Source organism: Salmo salar, chromosome ssa01, assembly GCF_905237065.1.
Source record: "Salmo salar chromosome ssa01, Ssal_v3.1, whole genome shotgun sequence".
NCBI lineage: Eukaryota > Metazoa > Chordata > Actinopteri > Salmoniformes > Salmonidae > Salmo > Salmo salar.
Genome location: NC_059442.1, coordinates 133899712 through 133920309, shown reverse-complemented (window position 1 = coordinate 133920309; position 20598 = coordinate 133899712). Strand labels below are relative to the sequence as shown.

At 41.1% G+C, this 20598-nt stretch overlaps 1 protein-coding gene across 2 annotated transcripts in view; it reads right to left on the bottom strand.

Moving 5' to 3' along the window:
• Positions 1–10202, bottom strand: part of LOC106564312 (autism susceptibility gene 2 protein homolog) — a 29441-nt gene extending 19239 nt beyond the window's left edge. The window contains exon 1 of one of the 2 annotated variants that reach the window (XM_014130363.2): positions 9018–10202. In XM_014130363.2, coding sequence (XP_013985838.2) covers positions 9018–9368 — 351 coding nt within the window. In that variant the 5' untranslated portion in view covers positions 9369–10202. The remainder of the gene's footprint in view (positions 1–9017) is intronic. The other variant, XM_014130356.2, reaches the window with a different exon arrangement.
• Between the last annotated feature and the right edge of the window lie 10396 nt (positions 10203–20598).

Here is a 20598-nt window from a genome sequence, read left to right as displayed (position 1 = left end):
ACAGTTACCAAGCATGTCTGATAAAAACAATCACTGAGCTTGGCTCTGAATAGCATCAGGCACACACAGCTGTGGAGACGCAGGGGGGGAGAAACCAAACAAGGGCTGAGTGAGAGAGAGTGGGTGAAAATAACCTTGGGTAGTTGATCCGTTTTGCCAGCTACACTCAATAAAATAGGGTGAAACCAGCTAAATCCAGGTTAGGGTTTGCAGTGAGAATGGCTTTGAGAACGAACATTGGCCCTAAATCCCAGGTAAAGCCCAGCGGCTTACAAAGGATTCAGTGGATGGGCTCTCATCAAGTTCCACTATCACATTCGTACCTCCATCCAGTCACTCTCACCATCCATGAAGCCAAAAGTGGCAGTAACATGCATGTTATAACACGGTCTCTCCTCGGTGGACAGAAGGTCATGAACATCAAGCTATTAGCAGCTCGTGTGCCACAGCTTCTGCAATCAGACCTCACATATCAGCTCTCGCCAGGTAGCTGAACATAACCTGGCCTGCGAACGTTCCACAAAGGACACGAGATACAAGTGGTTCGGGAAACAAGGCGGCTTGTTACAGTAGGCTGTTCAAATCCAATTTGCATCCAATCAGCCACTGGCACAGTAAGCGCTGCTTCAGCCTCCATTAACGGCTCTGTAAATCATTAACTCTATTGATGTGACATAGATTTCAAAGACGCAACGCAAGCAGGGGTACAGAGAGTCGGTCAGTTAACTGTATAAAGCTAATAGCATCCGCTAATATGCCTTTATCAGAGTAATAGTTAGCTAATTTCAGAGAGCTATTTTCCCATGACAAGATATCGAACAAGACAGTAGCGCACAGTTCCTTCTAGAGATCCAGAGAGATCTGTTACAGTGAAATATATGACTACGGTTGTTCCTTCCTATGCTCATTGATTTAAGCACTGCACTGTAGGAGAGTAGACCCAGCAGATCTTGACGTTCCTGGCATTAGATTCATGATTCTGAACTGTGTGTAAAGCTACAGGTCTACAGATCATTTGTCTTTATCCTCCTGACCACGACAGAGATAATACTGGTAACAGCCTGTCCATAGGTCAAGCACTCCATTTATCCATACATCCCCAGCTAGACCGCTTTCTGTCATTAGGAACTGTTCAATCACATGGCACTATAGGCCATCATCTTCTGGTACAAGGTTCACTTTAAATGCCCCTGACTTTTAAAGATGCCATCTGTAGAGTGGCCAGTGGTGGAAAAAGTACCCAATTGTCATTATTGAATAAAAGTAAAGCTACCTTAATAGAAAATGACTTGAGTAAAAGTTGCCCAGTAAAATCCGACTTGAGTAAAACTTTAAAAGTATTTCGTTTTAAATACACTTAAGTATCAAAAGTAAATGTAATTGCTAAAATATACTTAAGTATCAAAAGTAAAAGTTTAATCTTTTCAAATTCCTTTTATAAAGCGAACAAGGTGGCACCATTTTCTTGCTTTTTAATGTACGGATAGCCAGGGCCATGCGCTAACGCTCAGACATCATTTACTAATGAAGCATGTGTTTCATGAGTTCACCAGGTCAGAGGCAGTAGGGATGACCAGGGATGTTCTCTTGATAAGTGTGTGAATTAGACTATTTTCCTGTGCTGCTAAGCTTTCAAAATGTAACGAGTACTTTTGGGTGTCAGGGAAAATGTATGGAGTAAAAAGTAGATTCTTTTCTTTAGGAATGTAGTGATGAAGTAAAAGTAGTCAAAAAATAAATAGTAAAGTACAGATACCCCCAAAAACAACTTAAGTAGTACTTTAAAGTATTTTTACTTAAGTACTTTACACCACTGAGTGGCTATAGATACACTAGGTTCATAATCGCTTTATTTGAATGCTGAAATGGAGTTTGTGTGTCATTTCCTACAGTACTTGTTACACATAATTAAGTGGTAATTAGACACTTAACATTCTGACCAGACATGTTGATTTTGTCCACCCACACCAGACGCGATCAGGAAACACAGGTTGAAATATCAAAACCAACTCTGAACCAACTATTTTAATTTGGGGACAGGTCAAAAAGCATTAAACATTTATGGCAATTTAGCTAGCTAGCTTGCTGTTGCTAGCTAATTTTTCCTGGGATATAAACATTGGGTTGTTATTTTACCTGAAATGCACAAGGTCCTCTACTCCGACAATTAATCCACAGATAAACGGGGAAACAGAGTTAATTTCAAGTAATCTCTCCTCCTTCAGGCTTCTTCTTCTTTGGACTTTATATGCCAGTTGGCAACCAACTTTAAGGTGCATTACCACCACCAACTGGACTGGAGTGTGTACCTCAGGTCATCTTTCAATCACCCATGTAGGTATTTGCTCCTAAAAACCAATGAGGAGATGGGAGAGGCGGGACTTGCAGTGTGTCAAGCATCACAAATAGAACCAAGTTATATTTTAGCACCTGCCTACGCAGATGCTCATTGACTCACAAGAGCAGTGTGGTTGCAATGATTTAATAACATGTATGTGTACATTTATTTTGCAACGCGAGCTGTGTGGTCAGCATAACACTCTCTATTTCCCATGACACGTCCAGCAGCCTGAGGTCACGGGTCCTGCCACTGAATTACTGGACCTGCACTGACTGGGCAATCAGTCGAGCAATTTATGCACCAGTAATGGACTGAAGACGAGTCATAAACATTCTGACACTGCCATGGCTTTGCCTTACAAGTCTAAATGTGTAGGCTACTTTGTCACATAACTGTCAAACATATTTAAAGGAGGTACTGGTGGCCAAAAAAGAAACATTATGAAATTGCAATAGAACATAATGTCACTTTCTTGTGTCACATCCTACAGTAATGATAAACACGAGGGCGGAAAATGGAGCCAGTTTATTATCACCTAGATCCATATGTAAACACAACTGTATATTCTGTCCATATATCACAGAATATAGACCATCTACAGTCCCTGCTGTCTTCATTCTTAGAGGTTGCATGCCTATTGTATTCAGTGTAGCTGGAAATCTACCCCAGATTATTTTCACCCACTCTCTCTCATTCAGCCCTTGTTTGGTCTTTGGGTTCGAGTAGTTTCTCTCCCTCTGCCTCTCAACAGATGTGTGTGCCTGATGCTATTCAGAGCCAAGCTAGCAGTGATTGTTTTGATCAGACGTGCTTGGTAACAGTCCAGGGAGGTGGAGAAACCCGAGTGGCGCAGTGGTCTAAGGCACTGCATCTCAGTGCTAGAGGCGTCACTACAGACCCTGGTTTGATTCCAGGATGTACCACAACCGGCCATGATTGGAGTCCCATAGGGCAGCACACAATTGGCCCAGCGTCGTCCGGGTTAGGGTTTGGCCGGGGTAGGCCGTCATTGTAAATAAGAATTTGTTCTCAACTGACTTGCCTAGTTAAATAAAGGTTAAATAAAATAAAATAAAAATGTAATCATAACTGTGTGAAACAATGAGTGATTGCTTCTTCTGCCCAGTACAGATCCATTCAAGGACATTCTGTGCTTTTATAGACTGATCTTGTCCTGCATAAGAGCGATGTCAGTATCATACAGAATCCTGTCTGACTTACTGTTCATCGACTCAATACATTATCTGCACTGTCAGCTCAGGTGAATCAGATAAAAGACAGACACTGACAAGTGATCCTAATCAGAACTTTGAACTGCTGACAAAAGCAAACAGACAACAAACATGATCAATCCTCAAGACCCACATTATTACACTCACTCTTTTTACAGCGAGATTATTGAGAGGAATTTATCTCAAATTTAAACTGGCTGGTTCAAGCCCTGAATGCTGATTGGCTGACAGCCGTGGTATATCAGACCATAAATGTCAAAACATTTATTTTTACTGCTCTAATTACGTTGGTAACCAGTTTATAATAGCAATAAGGCACCTTTGGGGGTTTGTGGTATATGACCAATATACCACGGCTAAGGGCTGTATCGAGGCCATCTATTTTGTGAAGTGCACCAGTCCATCCTGCAGCAAAGCACACCCACAACATGATGCTGCCACTCCCGTGTCCTCACGGTTGGGATGGTGTTCTTCGGCTTGCAAGCCTCCCCCTATTTCCTCCAAACATAATGATGGTCATTATGGCCAAACAGTTCTATTTTTGTTTCATCAGACCAGAGGACATTTCTCCAAAAAGTACGATCTTTGTCCCCATGTGCAGTTGCAAAATGTAGTCTGGCTTTTTTATGGCAATTTTGAGCAGTGGCTTCTACCTTGCTGAGCCGCCTTTCCGGTTAGGTCGATATAGGACTTGTTTTACTGTGTATATACATACTTTTGTACCCGTTGCCTCCAGCATCTTCACAAGGTCCTTTGCTGTTGTTCTGGGATTGATTTGCACTTTTTGCACCAAAGTACGTTCATCTCTAGGAGACAGAAGGCGTCTCCTTCCTGAGTGATATGACGGCTCCGTGGTCCCATGGTGTTTATACTTGCGTACTATTGTTTGTACAGATGAATGTGGTACCTTCAGGCATTTGGAAATTGCTCCCAAGGATGAACCAGACTTGTGGAGGTGTACAATTTTATTTCTGAGGTCTTGGCTGATTTCTTTTGATTTTCCCATGATGTCAAGCAAAGAGGCACTGAGTTTGAAGGTATGCCTTGAAATACATCCACAGGTACACCTCCAATTGACTCAAATGATGTCAATTAGCCTATCAGGTTCTAAAGCCATGACATCATTTTCTGGAATTTTCCAAGCTGTTTAAAGGCACAGTCAACTTAGTGAATTATAAGTGAAATAATCTGTCTGTAAACAATTGTTGGAAAAAATCACTTGTGTCATGCACAAAGTAGATGTCCTAACCGACTTGCCAAAACTATCGTTTGTTAACAAAAAAATGGTGGAATGGTTGAAAAACTAGTTTTAATGACTCCAACCTAAGTGTATGTAAACTTCCGACTTCAACTGTAGACTGACCAGGTGAAAGATACGATCCCTTATTGATGTCACTTGTTAAATCCACTTCAATCAGTGTAGATGAAGGGGAGGATACAGGTTAAAGAAGTAGTTTTAAGCCTTGAAACAATTGAGACATGGATTGTGTTAATGTGCCATTCAGAGGGTGAATAGGCAAGACAAAAGATTTCAGTGCCTTGAACAGGGTATGGTAGTAGGTGCCAGGCGCACCAGTTTGTTTCATGAACTGTTTTTCATGCTCAACAGTTTCCCCTGTGTATCAAGAATGGTCCACCACCCAAAGGACATCCAGCCAACTTGACACAACTGTGGGAAGTATTGGAGTCAACATGGGCCAGCATTCCTGTGGAATGTTTTTGACACCTTGTCAAGTCCATGCCCCGACATATTGAGGCTGTTCTGAGGGGGGGTGCAACTCAATATTAGGAAGGTATTCTTAATGTTTTGTACACTCAGTGTATGTTTAGGCAATACAGACATAGCACAGTCATGTTTTACTCTAGCCTATCTTTGACGGCTGTTTATAGTGGCTTGATGAATGCCTACCCTCTTCTGCCAGGTACTGAGACAATTAGATGACACCATCATTACCTAACGAGGACTTTTCCTCAGAGAACCTATTCACAGTGGCCTTGCACAACAGTGGTTGCTCTGCGCCCTGGAACTCTAAATTTGGAACTGTATCATATTCGGCAGATAGCCCTACTTATCAGGGCTAAATAGTACCTATCCGCTAAATGGGGCCAACAGTCATTATTAAGCCAGTGGATTGAGGTCATGCAGTAGCAGCACATTCTACATATTAATTTTCTAAATAAAACTCGCTGTCTCTCTCTGTCAGTCAGTCTGTCTGTCGCTGCAACAGACAGACATAATGGTGTTCCATGTCAGTTCCAGGCCGTTCAGGACGACTGATGGTTTATTTACAGCATGAGCCGACAAGCAGCAGAACAAAGGATAGGAAATGACAGAGGGGGTTTATGGCAGGGAGAGTCAGCCTGTTTCCTGTCTCACAGCCTGGCTGGGCAGTGGGCCCAGGGAGAGATGGACACACACACACACTTTTTACAACTGCGGCCTGCAGCCCTGCAAGTTGTCCATTATGTGGAACTGCGACGAACAAGGGTAAAACATGAAACGTTCAGCATTATTTGGCTGAGTGAAGTCATTGTGCTTCCACCATGCTGAAGAGAGGCGGATGTAATCCTTGGACATGACAGTCTAGCTGGAGACTAGGGGGGATGGCAAGGACAGATAACATAGAGGAGGGTAAATCAATGAGTGCCTGAGGGAGTAACACACTAACCTGGCTGTGGGACTACATTCAGGCAAACTGAACAGGCCACGGAAAGGTATTTTCAGTGTTCCTAGAACTAGAAGATTGATTCTACTGAAAAAAAGGGATGAAAGCAAAAGCACGGCTTCCCTGTAAGCACACCGTATTATCAGCTGTCAGTGAACACTTTTACATACACAGACAAGTGACACCTGCTTGTTTAAAAACCCTTGCAGGTCCCCTGAAAGCCAAGCCCTTCCTCAATCTTGTCCACACAAGGAACTTGTAAAGAGCGTCATCCGAACAGGCAGGCAAACACCACAAAGAGACAAGGAGCTGTGGGGCAGCAGCCTTTCCCCCTCTTGACTGCCTGGAGAGCTCTCAGCTGGACAGATGGGCCAGAGGTCCGGGAGGCTGGTGCACGTTAACTATGCAGCAGGGCCTTGGCTGTAATAAAGAACCTCTAGAAAGATTTACCAATCAATAGCTGGAATAGTTCAATGATATGCTTCTTGATAAAATAAGACCACTGTACCCCTACCTGTACAAGTTCCACCACAGAAATAATCTTGAATATAGCAACACAAAAATAAACTGAGAGCAGTGTCCTTAGAATGCTCTCGACAGTGTTTCTCACGTGCTGCATCCTATTCAATTACCATTTAGCTTTTGACACACTGGTAGTGTTTATCAAACAGTTATTTACATGGCATCACCTCTGGGGTGTACAGTACAGTACAGTACACACCTGACCGGGAGGACGGACTCCGAGAATACATCAAACCGTTACTTACATGGTATCACCTCCGGGGTGTACAGTACAGTACAGTACACACCTGACCGGGAGGACGGACTCCGAGAATACATCAAACCGTTACTTACATGGTATCACCTCCGGGGTGTACAGTACAGTACAGTACACACCTGACCGGGAGGACGGACTCCGAGAATACATCAAACATATCATTATATTACTGCAAATAGGGTGTCGAAATGTCTGCTTGGGGGGCCCTACTGCAGTAGGATACTAAACACTTGTAACAGTCTGACAGCTCGCTTAACAAATGACTAATCCTAGATTTAGTATTAATGAAATTCTATCTGGTGAAATCCTAGGAGCTCAGTCATCATAAAAGAGGGAGAGCAGGGAGAGATTCTCCCTGCTGCCAGAGCAGAGCTAGAGAAGAGAACAGACCGTATAACAGAGAAGCGGTTCACCGTTTAAAGGGTAGAGCTGCTGCAGGCGTCACCCAATCATCCACATCTAGACTTGTGCCAAAGCCAGACTAGCTGGTTACAGAGCTAATTAAACTAACCCTGTGTAAACAAACATACAGTGGGCCAGAACATCCCAGAGTCACGCCCTGGTGAGTTACACCGTCTAGGTTACAGCACTCACTACAACAATCATTATACAACTATACAGGCCTCGTATTCAAATCCAGGCCTGGGTCATTTTGAGCTGGAGCCATCATCAGTCTACAGTCATCCTCATCCAGAATATAGTGGAAATCATGTTGACAATATGCAACAGCTGTATGAAGCAGCTGTTTCTACAGTGATTCATGTAGTTAGCCGTGTATTAGCCGTGTAGTCATGTAGCAAAGCAATTCCATGAGTTACACCTCTGAGAAGCAAGGTTTGACAGGGACGGATAAAGACCATCATTACCGATGACAGAAGATCGTGTTGAGTCCTGTCTTGTTTGTCACCCCTGACATTTGGTATAACAATAAGTTTCTCTTCCTAGACAGAGAATGAATCAGAATGATGATGAGTATTCTGTCAGGGCCATATGCACCAATCACTGAGTCAGCTCTGGCTTTTTACTGCTGGGTTGTCTTTCACACAGTGTCACTTAGATACCATTTATCAAGTTTACTGTTAGTCACCATCTGGCGGAAAGCATTAAGAGAAAAATGTCCTCTTCAAGCATTTCAGGCACATAGACGTCCCCAATGCCTTTATTATTGTCTATTTTGTATCTATTTTGACACATGTCCCTGTGGTGGCCTCGCAGGTTAAGAGCGTTGGGTCAGTAACCCAAAAGGTCGCTGTTTTGAATCCCCGAGCGGGCAAGGTGGAACAATCACATAGACTAATACTCTAGCTGATGAACCTTGCACCTGGAAGCATTTAAGAGCAAGAGAGGAGTTTTATATCAAATGGGTCAAGCCTAGGCCTACAGTTTACAACTTTTGATTTTCCATTTTTGGACCATCAGCAAATCAGAACATATTCAAAATGTGTGACATCTACCAGTTCTCTCTGCCAAACCCCGGGAATTATCATGACATTGACCAAACCAGCCAGTGTGCAGTAGTGCATCAATAATAATCTGTATTCCAGAAACACATATTCTGGAATGGAAGTAAATCTGATCTATAGAAACACATGGACTGAGTGACACCTCAAAGCATCATAATGGTTGTTGTTGGGATAAATCAATAGTAACCTAACAGCATATGTTCAGCCATCAGCCTCTTGGCATATTGGCCCTGCAAACCAACCAATGTGTGTTTACAGCAATATCCTGGGTCCTGAAAACCTTGTTACAAGGCAGGTACAGTGTAATTACAGTGTAGATAACCATTTTATGTAACACTGTATAGGCTGTGACATAACTTTTACAATAAATTTGCTAATAAACTCACAATGGAGATAACTGCGTCAACTGCACATGACCCTGGCGGAGATCTTGAGCGATGTGGGCCACGCAGGAAGATGTCATCGACTTATGTGTATCATGTCCAAACATACAAACGTGTGTCAAAAAACAACAACAACATAGGCCAACGTTCTTACCTCTAAAGATTCCAGACTGAGAAAGCTGGCTATGGCAAATCCATCAATAATGTCCTCCTCCTGAGACACTGACCCTCGTCTCTTTTTCCGAGAGGGACGCGGGGGCCGGACATAATGCAAGTTGGTCATTTTTCCATAATTACACAGGGCCTTATTCCTGACCGGGCTTTGCCCTAGGTCGGAGCCAGATGATGGACTCCGGTTTTGGTCATTCCTGTCAATCGCATCCCTTCTTCGCACGCGGTCTCGTTGAGATCTTGACCTCCGGCTGCGCTTAATTTTCCCGTCCATTTTAGAACTCAGAGTCGAAGCGATCGCCACACAACAGAGCGAAATTCGTTCTTTGTCCATGTGAAGTAGAAGTGTGCAGAACAGCACTTGCTTTGTTTTAGAAATTAAATAAACGATCTGAGACAATCTTCGATCCAACAATAACAGACAAGAACATTTTCGAAGGTTGGTTTCGACTTGAATGCGAACCGTGGCTGCCTTTCTAATTGGACCACCACAACAGCAGATTGTTACTTTGTTGTGCCCAGAGAGTGGGAGAACTCTAAATTGTAACTCTTACAATAATATTAACTTGCTTTGCAACTTTTTTTTTTTGCTTGCAATTGTTGTCTGGCTGCGACAGAGCGAGCTGTCAGACGAAGCTACAACGCTGTATCATGTCGGACTGTTCTTCTTCCATCACCGCCCGGCCAAATCTATAGTCATGAACGATTGTGCTTGGCTAGAGGGATCCCGTTTATTTAAGTAAAATAGCCTAAACAACACTTCACTTTTGATGGTGTTTGGCCGATTGATTGATTGTTACTCTGGCCGTAGATATGCAAAAGCGAGGCACATGAATAATCCACTCAACTCAATAAATTCCGTGATTTGTAGAATCATCCATTCTCAGGCGATTTGTTCAAAGCTTGTCAATCTTCACGCCAAAGTAAGCAAACCTCAGTCAGAAAACGATTCGCCTTTCCTGAATCGGTATTGTTTCTAAATAAATCCAGCCTCGAATTCCTCTTTCCTTGGTTGATATGGTTGGTTCGAATGGCCCGTTGATCTTGAGTAAAATGTTGTGTAAATGGTGTATAAAAAAATTTAAAAAAACACGTTAGAGTTAAAGCCCACTTCCCCACTTCGCCCTACATTGCATTTTCGGTTGTACAGTAAATCCCAGTACCGTGAACAACTGACGTATTTCCGCCACTTCTGCACGGAAGTGCCTGAAATGATCAGCGAATTAACGCTGAGGGGAGGAGGTGAAAGATGTACCCTTTCATGACCCTATGTACTGCTTGAAAAGGTTGCTTTTAGTTCTGTTCTTTATACTGCATTAATATAGGTTTGGAGTTTATTACAACACTGAGTAGCCTAGGCTGAGAATAGGCAGATCTTATTGATACTTTAAACAAGCAACAACAAAAAAGAGTTAGTGATGGTGAAATAACGGGTTTTGAGGGAATGTGATTAATTTATTTCACCATTAGTCATGAATAAATACAAGCAAAACAGTTTTTCTAAATGGATTCTCTCTTTTGCATAATAACCTATTACTAATGGGAAAATGTTGCCTACGATGTGTTTAACTAAGGCAGTGTTAAATTAATCGGAGTGGCCACAGATCCAACTTTTCCGGACCCTTCTTCCCAACATACTCTGCTCTACTCGTTCGGCTGCTCAGAGAACAGGCTACTCTGGCAAATGGTTCTCGTTATATGGTTTGATCAAAGCCGAGACAATATCTGCAAGATCACATAATGATATTATTCTACATAACAGAACGGAATAAAATAGCATAGTATGACGTTACTGTAAGACAAAAAAACGGCACCTAATTTCTTATGACAGTGCGCGGCACAAGGCAAAATATGTGCTGTGATTGAAACAAAACACAGGTACACTACCGCTCAAAAGTTTGGGGCCACTTAGAAATGTCCTTGTTTTTTAAAGAAAAGCTAATTTTTGTCCATTAAAATAACATCAACTTGATCAGAAATACAGTGTAGACATTGTTAATGTTGTAAATGACTATTTTAGCTGGAAACGGCAGATTTTTTATGGAATATCTACATAGGCGTACAGAGGCCCATTATCAGCAACCATCACTCCTGTGTTCCAATGGCACGTTGTGTAAGCTAAGCTAATACAAGTGTATCATTTTAAAAGGCTAATTGATCATTAGAAAACCCTTTTGCAATAATGTTAGCACAGCTGAAAACTGTTGTCCTGATTAAAGAAGCAATAAAACTGGCCTTCTTTAGACAAGGTGAGTATCTGGAGTATTAGCATATGTTGGTTCTATTACAGGCTCAAATTGTCCAGAAACAAAAAACGTTCTACTGAAACCGGGGCCTCCCACTCCTCTTTCCATTCTGGTTAGAGACAGTTTGCGCTGTTCTGTGAAGGGAGTAGTACACAGCGTTGTACGAGATCTTCAGTTTCTTGGCAATTTCTCGCATGGAATAGCCTTCATTTCTCAGAACAAGAATAGACTGACGAGTTTCAGGAGAAAGTTCTTTGTTTCTGTCTATTTTGAGCCTGTAATTGAACTCACAAATGCTGACTTTACAGATACTCAACTAGTCTAAAGAAGGCCAGTTTTACTGCTTCTCTAATCAGAACAACAGTTTTCAGCTGTGCTAACATAATTCCAAAAGGGTTTTCTAATGATCAATTAGCCTTTTAAAATGATACACTTGGATTAGCTAACACAACGTGCCATTGGAACACAGGAGTGATGGTTGCTGATAATGGGCCTCTGTACGCCTATGTTGATATTCCATTAAAAATCAGCCGTTTCCAGCTACAATAGTAATTTACAACATTAACAATGTCTACACTGTATTATCTGATCAAATTGAATTTATTTAAATGCTTTTCTTTAAAAAACAAGGACATTTCTAAGTGACCCAAACTTTTGAACAGTAGTGTATGTTACAGTTAACCCCATTCGCTCACTGTAGGCTACATGATCTAAATGCATATCCCCATGAAACTGATTGAGATGAAATGGTTGGCATGCAGATACTGCATGGATGTTTCACCAGTAAAACTGGTAGTGATAAATGTGAAGGGAGGCCACAGAAATGTGTACATAATGTAGATCATAATGTGATCTTGCAGACATTGATTCAGCTTTGATCTAACTTTATTAAACTAGTAGCATTCGGCAATGTAGGCCTATCCTGTTCTCTGTGCAGGCGAACGAGCAGAGCAAAGACTGTGCGTAAAGTAGGGAATCCCGCACATGCACAGTAGCTTTGGGACCTTTAGCTGTCGGGAAGAAGGGTCCGGTGCAGCCTAGGCCAGAAAATATTCAAAAGTTGTAGGTCTAATCCTGATGCACAAGCATGCTCGGCATCGGCATTCCTGTGCCGAGAAAACAAATAAACCTCCATAGCTGTAGGACCTACATTGATTCACGTTAGTGCTCAAAGTGTCTTGCTACAATTGCCTCAGGAACAGGAAATAGTAGAAAAGCTTCCTTAATGCACAGGTTGCCATTACCAGTAACATCCAGCCTTTATTGAGCCTGCCCATGGTTTGAGTCTCTCCCAGAGGAACCTTAGCAGGATGTTAAAATATGCATGAAGCATGAAGATGCTCATATCATCCTCTCTGTTGTCCTCTGGGTTTCTGAACAAAGTTGATCTGATAACGGCTTTATCACTGCAGTTCTACATTTTGCTCTATTATCATTTAACAGTCTCCAAACTCTGTTGATTTTAAACTTCTTTGATTTACTATCCTTGTATAGTGAGAGCTGTGCTGCAATAGTTACTACATTCCCCCATTCCCCATGTGTCTCAGGCCTCTAGAGGTGCACTGACAGACTGTGGGTTTACCCTAATTAAGTGCTCTATTTAGAAAGGTCCTGTAAGTTGAATTTGTACAGAATTGCTCCAATAGGCTGCTGGGGAGCATTTACAAATGGGACATGTATGCTCTGAAACATTCAATACTCATTAATGTTAATTTGCTTCATTGTGCTCCCATTTCTCTCCTATTACATTGGATGCAATGGTGATGCTAGCTGGCCGACAAAATATACATCTTGACTTAAGGTAAGGTTATGACTGTGTCTTCTATTCTTGTTGCCATTCCCAGATGCCAAAGCATTGAGTCTTAAAGCACACTTCAGACGGACCTTTGTTATGAGTGCAATGGTTTACTTTGTAATTAAATCTGACTGATGAGTTGCAGTGAAATTATATGAAACACAGAACAGAGGGACAGAACTGAAACCATCTTTTGTGAGAAACAGGAACATATGTCGTACTTATCAGTTTTGGAATGGTTGGCTAGTAATAAACTAGTCCTGAACATATCTAGAACTTAAAGCGTTATATTTGGTACTAATCATTCCCTAAGTTCTAGACCTCAGCTAAATCTGGTAATGAATGATGTGCCTATTGAGCAAGTTGAGGATACTAAACTTGTTGGTGTCACCTTAGACTCTAAATTGTCATGGTCAAGGCATATTGATTTGATTATTGTAAAGATGAGCAGAGGTCTGTCTGTGCTAAAGAGATGCTCAGCATTTAACACCACAGTCCCTTCAATTGAAGCGGTGGGAAACAAACAAGTGACCACATCTCTCACAAAAACTGATAAAAAATGAAATCACAGATAATTATAAGAGAGCAGGAGAACTTATAAATTGGCTCCAATAATAATAATAACTTTACAAGCACCAAATCAAGGAAATGTCTGATTTTCAAAAGGGAGAGGGAGAGAATACTGGGGGAGTGGCGGCAGGTCAAGGAGACACAGGATGAGCAGTAGAGGGCATTGCAGGAGCAGATGTGACAGTTACACCTGCAATTTAAAAAAATATAAGGGACTTGAAGTAGCCTACTTGAACTTGAATTTGGAGCTCAGAAATGCAAGTACTGGAATAGTGTCACGTCCTGACCATAGAGAGCTCGTATTTTTCTATGGTAGAGAAGGTCAGGGCGTGACTGGGGGGTTTTGTCTAGTTTATTTATTTCTATGTTTGGTTCTAGTTTCTTTTTTCTGTGTTGGGGTTTTTGTCTAGTTTAAATGTTCTATGTTGTGTTCTAGGTTCTTTTTTCTATGTTGGGGTTTTTGTCTAGTTTACATTTTCTATGTTGTGTTCTAGGTTCTTTTTTCTAGGTTGGGGTTTACGTATGATTCCCAATTAGAGGCAGCTGGTCATCGTTGTCTCTAATTGGGGATCATATTTAAGTTGTTGTTTTTCCCACTAGTGTTTGTGGGAGATTATTTTGAGTTTATGCATGTAGCATCTCGTCGTCATGGTTTGTTGTTTTTGTTTGTTTGTTTGTCTGTCTGTCTTGCATAGTTTCACATAGAAATAAAGATGTGGAACGATACGCACGCTGCGCCTTGGTCTCTTTCATACGTAATCCGTGACAAATAGGCCTACCTTGAAAATCAGACATTTCCTTGATTTGGTGCTTGTAAAGTTATTATTATTATTGGAGCCAATTTATAAGTTCTCCTGCTCTCTTATAATTATCTGTGATTTCATTTTTTATCAGTTTTTGTGAGAGATGTGGTCACTTGTTTGTTTCCCACCGCTTCAATTGAAGGGACTGTGGTGTTAAATGCTGAGCATCTCTTTAGCACAGACAGACCTCTGCTCATCTTTACAATAATCAAATCAATATGCCTTGACCATGACAATTTAGAGTCTAAGGTGACACCAACAAGTTTAGTATCCTCAACTTGCTCAATAGGCACATCATTCATTACCAGATTTAGCTGAGGTCTAGAACTTAGGGAATGATTAGTACCAAATATAACGCTTTAAGTTCTAGATATGTTCAGGACTAGTATATTACTAGCCAACCATTCCAAAACTGATAAGTACGACATATGTTCCTGTTTCTCACAAAAGATGGTTTCAGTTCTGTCCCTCTGTTCTGTGTTTCATATAATTTCACTGCAACTCATCAGTCAGATTTAATTACAAAGTAAACCATTGCACTCATAACAACTTCCACGCTGCCAGATCGTAAACTCTGCTCTGTCAGTCTACGTTTCTAGCCGTTTGTTACTATTCAGATCCTGTTGTCCCTGTTTTCCTTGCCTGATGCTGTTTTCCTCTCCGCTACAGTTCTGCCCACTCTGACTCTGGTCCCTGTCTCCAGTCCCACGTATCGTATTCCTAGTACTCTGTCCTGGATTCCCCACTCTACTACTCCCTTGGATTCCCCCCCCCCGGACCTGTTTACCCTGTCTCACCCCCTCTCGCTCCAGCCTCAGCCTCCGCACCTGGTTTCCAGCAATCCGCCGGAGCTTCCCCTGACCTGCACTCCATCTCCCCCCCTGTGTTTCAATAAAAATACCTTGGGTATTTCATCCCAGTCTCCTCGTCTGAGTCTGCTCTTGGGTTCCACTCTGCGTAACAGTAACATGGGGTAAAAAAAAATATTTATGTTATTTCATTACCTGATCATGTTGTGAATAAGCCTACTAGGTTATGTAATTTGTTGTCATTATATCCAGAATAATTCATAGGAATATCGTTGGATGTTGCACAATAGTCTATCCTAACAGTTGAGCACAGTAGACTCGGTGTCCAAATCGAGGCACAAAAACATGAAACAAGGAACTTATTAACTTGATGCTTTGTCTGTTAAATCTAAGCAGACCCTGCTGTAAATCAAGCAGACAACAGATGATCAATATTATATCCACCATGGATCCAGTCACAGCTGTCTTCACCGGCGTAAGGAATGAGACACCAAAATATTCTGGACATTCCTCTTGAACACCTTTTTTTCCAGCACTTGGGCTGTTGTTGCATGGCATGCTCTATCGCCACAGTTCTTCGTCACTTGACCGTCATTTGGAAAATTCCTTCCTGGATCAGATGAAAATATCAAGGTGTAACTAATCAGCTGGACACCAAATGCGCATCCAACAAGTATTATGCATACCGTAATTTCCGGACTATTAAGCGCACCTGAATATAAGCCGCACCCACTGAATTTAAAAAATATATATTATTTTGAACATAAATAAGCCACACGTCTATAAGCCGCAGGTGCCTACCGGTACATTGAAACAAATTAACTTTACACAGGCTTTAACGAAACACGGCTTGTAACAAAAATAAATAGGCTTTAACGAAAAATTAGCAGTAAGCTTTAGTTGTCTTTTTGCACTGAGTCAATTCCTCACGCTGCTGTTTCCAACGTCTTATCGACTCATTAAGACCAAGCTCCTGTGCAGCAGCTCTATTTCCTTTTCCAACAGCCAGATCAATCGCCTTCAACTTGAAAGCTGCATCATATGCATTTCTCCCTGTCTTTGCCATGATGAGCTGACAAAATGGCTACCGTAATCAGAATGATGGGAAGTTTGAGAGCGCTCGATTTAATCTAAACAGTAAACAAAAAAGTTGTTTAACCGTAACCCGTTCGGCAATTTCATTGGTCTAATGAAAGCTTCATGCCGGCCAAAAACTGACAACGTCACTGAATATTCTTTTGAGAAAAAAAAATTGAAAGCGGGAAAAATCCATATATTAGCCGCGTCATTGTTTAAGCCGCGAGGTTCAAAGCCTGGGAAAAAAGTTGCGGCTTATAGTCCGGAATTTACGGTAATTCTTGAAAAAACACGTTAATGTCAGTATCGATTTAGGTTTTCAGTATCAAGGTAAGGTGACTCTTTCGGTTAGAAGCATTACATTTTGGAATGCATACATCATTTGGGATTTGTATGCCCATGAAAACTGTTTTCACCCCGTGACAGAAGAAGACACAAAATGTTACATAAATACACTGCATTTTGAGATCTCTATACAAAAAACTGTCCAACAGCTAGATCCAGGATTCTTACAGGGTTCAAGTTCAATGTCTAATTTAACTGTTTAATGCTTAATATATATAACGACAACTTACACTGCCATAAATGCAAGGACAGAAAAGTAATGTTTTATGCCACACTTTTTTGGACAAATCCATCAAGACACCCACCATAATAAAGGGTTAAACATAGGTTTAAATCAACTTGTGACTTTTATTGAATTATAGCTATGATCCCCCCTTTTATCTTAATGTAATGACATGAAAGAAAATTGCAGATTGTTATCAACGACATCAACAGCTGTAACAAGTTGTCCAGTGTAGGAAATCCTCACTGGAACCCTCGTTTAACTGTCAGTAATGTGGGTAACTGTCAGTCATGTCGGTAACTGTCAGTCGTGGGTAACTGTCAGCAATGTGTTCTATTGTTCTTATTTTAAATGTGTGTTTAGTCCTTGAGCACTTCTTGTGTATTGATGTTCTTCTGTATTATGTCATGTTTTGTTTTGTGTGGACCCCAGGAAGAGTAGCTGCTGCTTCAGCAACAGCTAATGGGGATTTGAATAAAATACCAAAAATACTAAATATACACTGTCATTTCAGTCACGCACAGATCTGAGAGATCACAGGGCAAATTTGCAAGAATAATCAGTATTGTGTAATGCAATTGTTCAATGTTATTCAATACTAGATAGGCCCAGACAGACAGTTAATTTTGTGTTACACTGCCCTCTGCTGGTGTAATGCCTGGCTCTTTGAAAACCCCTTGCGAAATCAGAAACATGCCTGTCAGTAGAGGGCAGCACAGGTCTATTCAAGCACAGAGAATGATAGAGGCCTCTAGTTGCCAAAAGGCTATTTTAGCATGGGCAGCGCCATTGAGGGCCTCCACCATGCTTCCCCCATTTTAAAGTTGTCAAAGTTGTCAACTGGGTGAGTATTCCTATAGGTTGTAGCCCCAAGGGCTCTACCCATGCTGTCACATATCCTATAATGGCACACATATAAAGATGAGTCCTCTATCTAGCTCTAGGATCCCAGGTCACTCACTGTACTGTTGGATCCAGTTCTCCAACATTTACATTGTACCTTTTACTATGGGATGAATGGTTTATCCACAGCTTCCACATTCACCTGTAAAAATCTTTCCCTGTGTGCACATTGCACATCATCTAACGGAAATACCTGACAGAAACGCTCTCATTAAAACAATTTTGTCATCTTTAGCTAACGATGGTATTGAATATTTTCAATGTCACCGTACGGTAGACATAATAGTTAAGCAAACTAACAATACAAAATTACAAACCTTTGATCAAGGACAACAAGATAGAACTGTAGCTTGTCTGTGTCTTGCATAGAATTAGAAATTAGAACAGTAATTTAGTAGAATCTTATGGTGTCTTGTCTCTCCCCTCCATCTCAGATTTCAAAGAAACAAATGCCATTGAAACATTTTAGGTAGACTACATATTGCAATGAGGCAAGGATCTCTATTATTGTTATTCTCACCATCTTTTTTTCGGCTTGTGATGTGCTGTATAATCCGTTTACTGAAGCAGTGACCACAGCAGCTGGAGCCTGATGGCGCTCATGAAGTTGTGAGGTTAATCTGGCTAAGAGAGGGTGTCTGACACCGAGGCAGCCCCAGGCTCTCGGTTGGATGAGATGGCTTTAGACAGTTGCTAATACAGAGGCAGGATTGCCTGGGGAATGTGTTTGCATTGATTCACTGGGAAGGCCAATTAGATAGAGCGAGAGAGAGAGAATCAGGCAGTCATCCCCAGTGCCACCTCTGCTGTATCTTTTTAAGCGATATATTCTGGATGTTGTGGATTTCAATGGGGTATTCTTCAGCCATGATGTGTAGTGTTGGTTCACAGAATAGCTACTAGATAGGCTATTGCTCTCGAATGGTTTAAGGTAGAAAAGCAAAAGCAACTTTAAAATGTGCAGACAGGCTGGCTTTTGCTAGTGTCAAATATATCTTAACAAACACTTTATGTGGCTAAAGGTCAGTGTGTTTTTCAAACAATAACAAGTTTAATGGAAGATTAGTGGCCTTAGCCAAGGGTACCCTAACTGGCGGGAAACCATTTTTTATTGTTAGACATAAAAGACTGTAAAAACACCAAATCTGTTCCAAAGTATCCCATGTATAATAGAGAGATATATGCGATCGTATACAAATGCAAGCAAGGTTTGAAATGATTATGTTTTAGTCAAAAATAATATCTGTTGGGGCTTCTTGTGGTTCATTTGCAGTCTACAAATCATTTGTAATTATGGCTGAATCTAGTTGATGATCCCTGATTTGACCTATTGTCCTGTGCCCTTTAACACATGATCAAGTAAGAAAATATTATCAGTTGGCATTTCTGTTCTGAGCAGACATTTTCATTCCTGTCACTTTGCTGAAAAATAAACACCGTTTTGGTCACAAATCAACTTTTGTTAGAAACATTAATCTGCCCTCAGCACTTTTTACCCAGAATATAAAATATATTATGAAGTCAGGGTTATGCTGATGGATGTAAAGCTGTACATGAATATTCTCTATGGATGATTTGGTTTGTCAGCATAATCAAATAACAGTTTTGCTAATGTTGTTAGATGCAAATAAGGGATTTGGCAGATCCACATATCAGATTGAAAATATTAAATTCATGTGCTCAGACCATGACACTTCTTGGATCACTTTGACCAAGTAAATAGAAGTATTGCAAGTATTGGGCCCTGGAAAACATGTATGTCTTTATTCTTGACTTTTGTTTTAGATTATGGTGCAGCTTCTTCAATGCATAATGCTACTGTAGCATTATTTAACAGCTGGCTTCAGTCCTTTATTGCTGCAATATAATTTAGGTCTTGATGATATGTATTTTATTATTCAAGAAATGATGCAATTGTACACATCATGTGATAATGATTATGTGTGGGTGGGATATTTATTCTCTCTCCATAGGTGTTTATTATCATTGGATGTTCTGGGACAGGCTTTATTTATTCTATATGATTTGAGGCCCCACAAACCCTCCCCCCTGGTCTAGACTGTTGACCGTTGCCCTGAGGAACAGTTTGGGCCTCTGGGGTGGATTGTGTAATTATAGCAACGCACATTCAGCACCCGCCTGCTTTATGTGGGGTGCCCTGGGAAATAACTGTACAGCGAAAAACCACATCAGCAAAACTCCACAGAATGACATTGTGTACCTTCCTGGCTTTATTCATGGTGTTTCCTAGAAAGCACACCAAACATCCTTGATTGACCTTGGTGGCTTAGTTTCTTGATGATGGAAGTAGGCCCAGTCATGTTACCTTGCTTAATCAATAAGGGAAATAGGTTTAGATCACAAGGGTTCACAATAGATTACAAATTAATAAACATTTAAATACAATTGGCATTTAATATAAAGTCAGAGCTGCTGAAAGTAATTGGTGACAAATTGCACCAGATAATTTTTTCTTTTTACCTCAACTGATTAAAACGATTAAAACAACTATTGATCAGCTTTGAACACTGACTGTAATAGGGCTCTTCATGAGAGAGAGAGAGAGAGAGAGAGAGAGAGAGAGAGAGAGAGAGAGAGAGAGAGAGAGAGAGATTCTTATTCGTATTTTTAAAACTACATTGTTGGTTAGGGGCTTGTAAGTAAGCATTTCACGGTAAGGTCTACTACACCTGTTGTATTCGGCGCATGTGACTAATATAATTTGATTTGAGAGAGAGAGAGAGAGAGAGAGAGAGAGAGAGAGAGAGACCAGTAACAAGAATGCTTTTATCT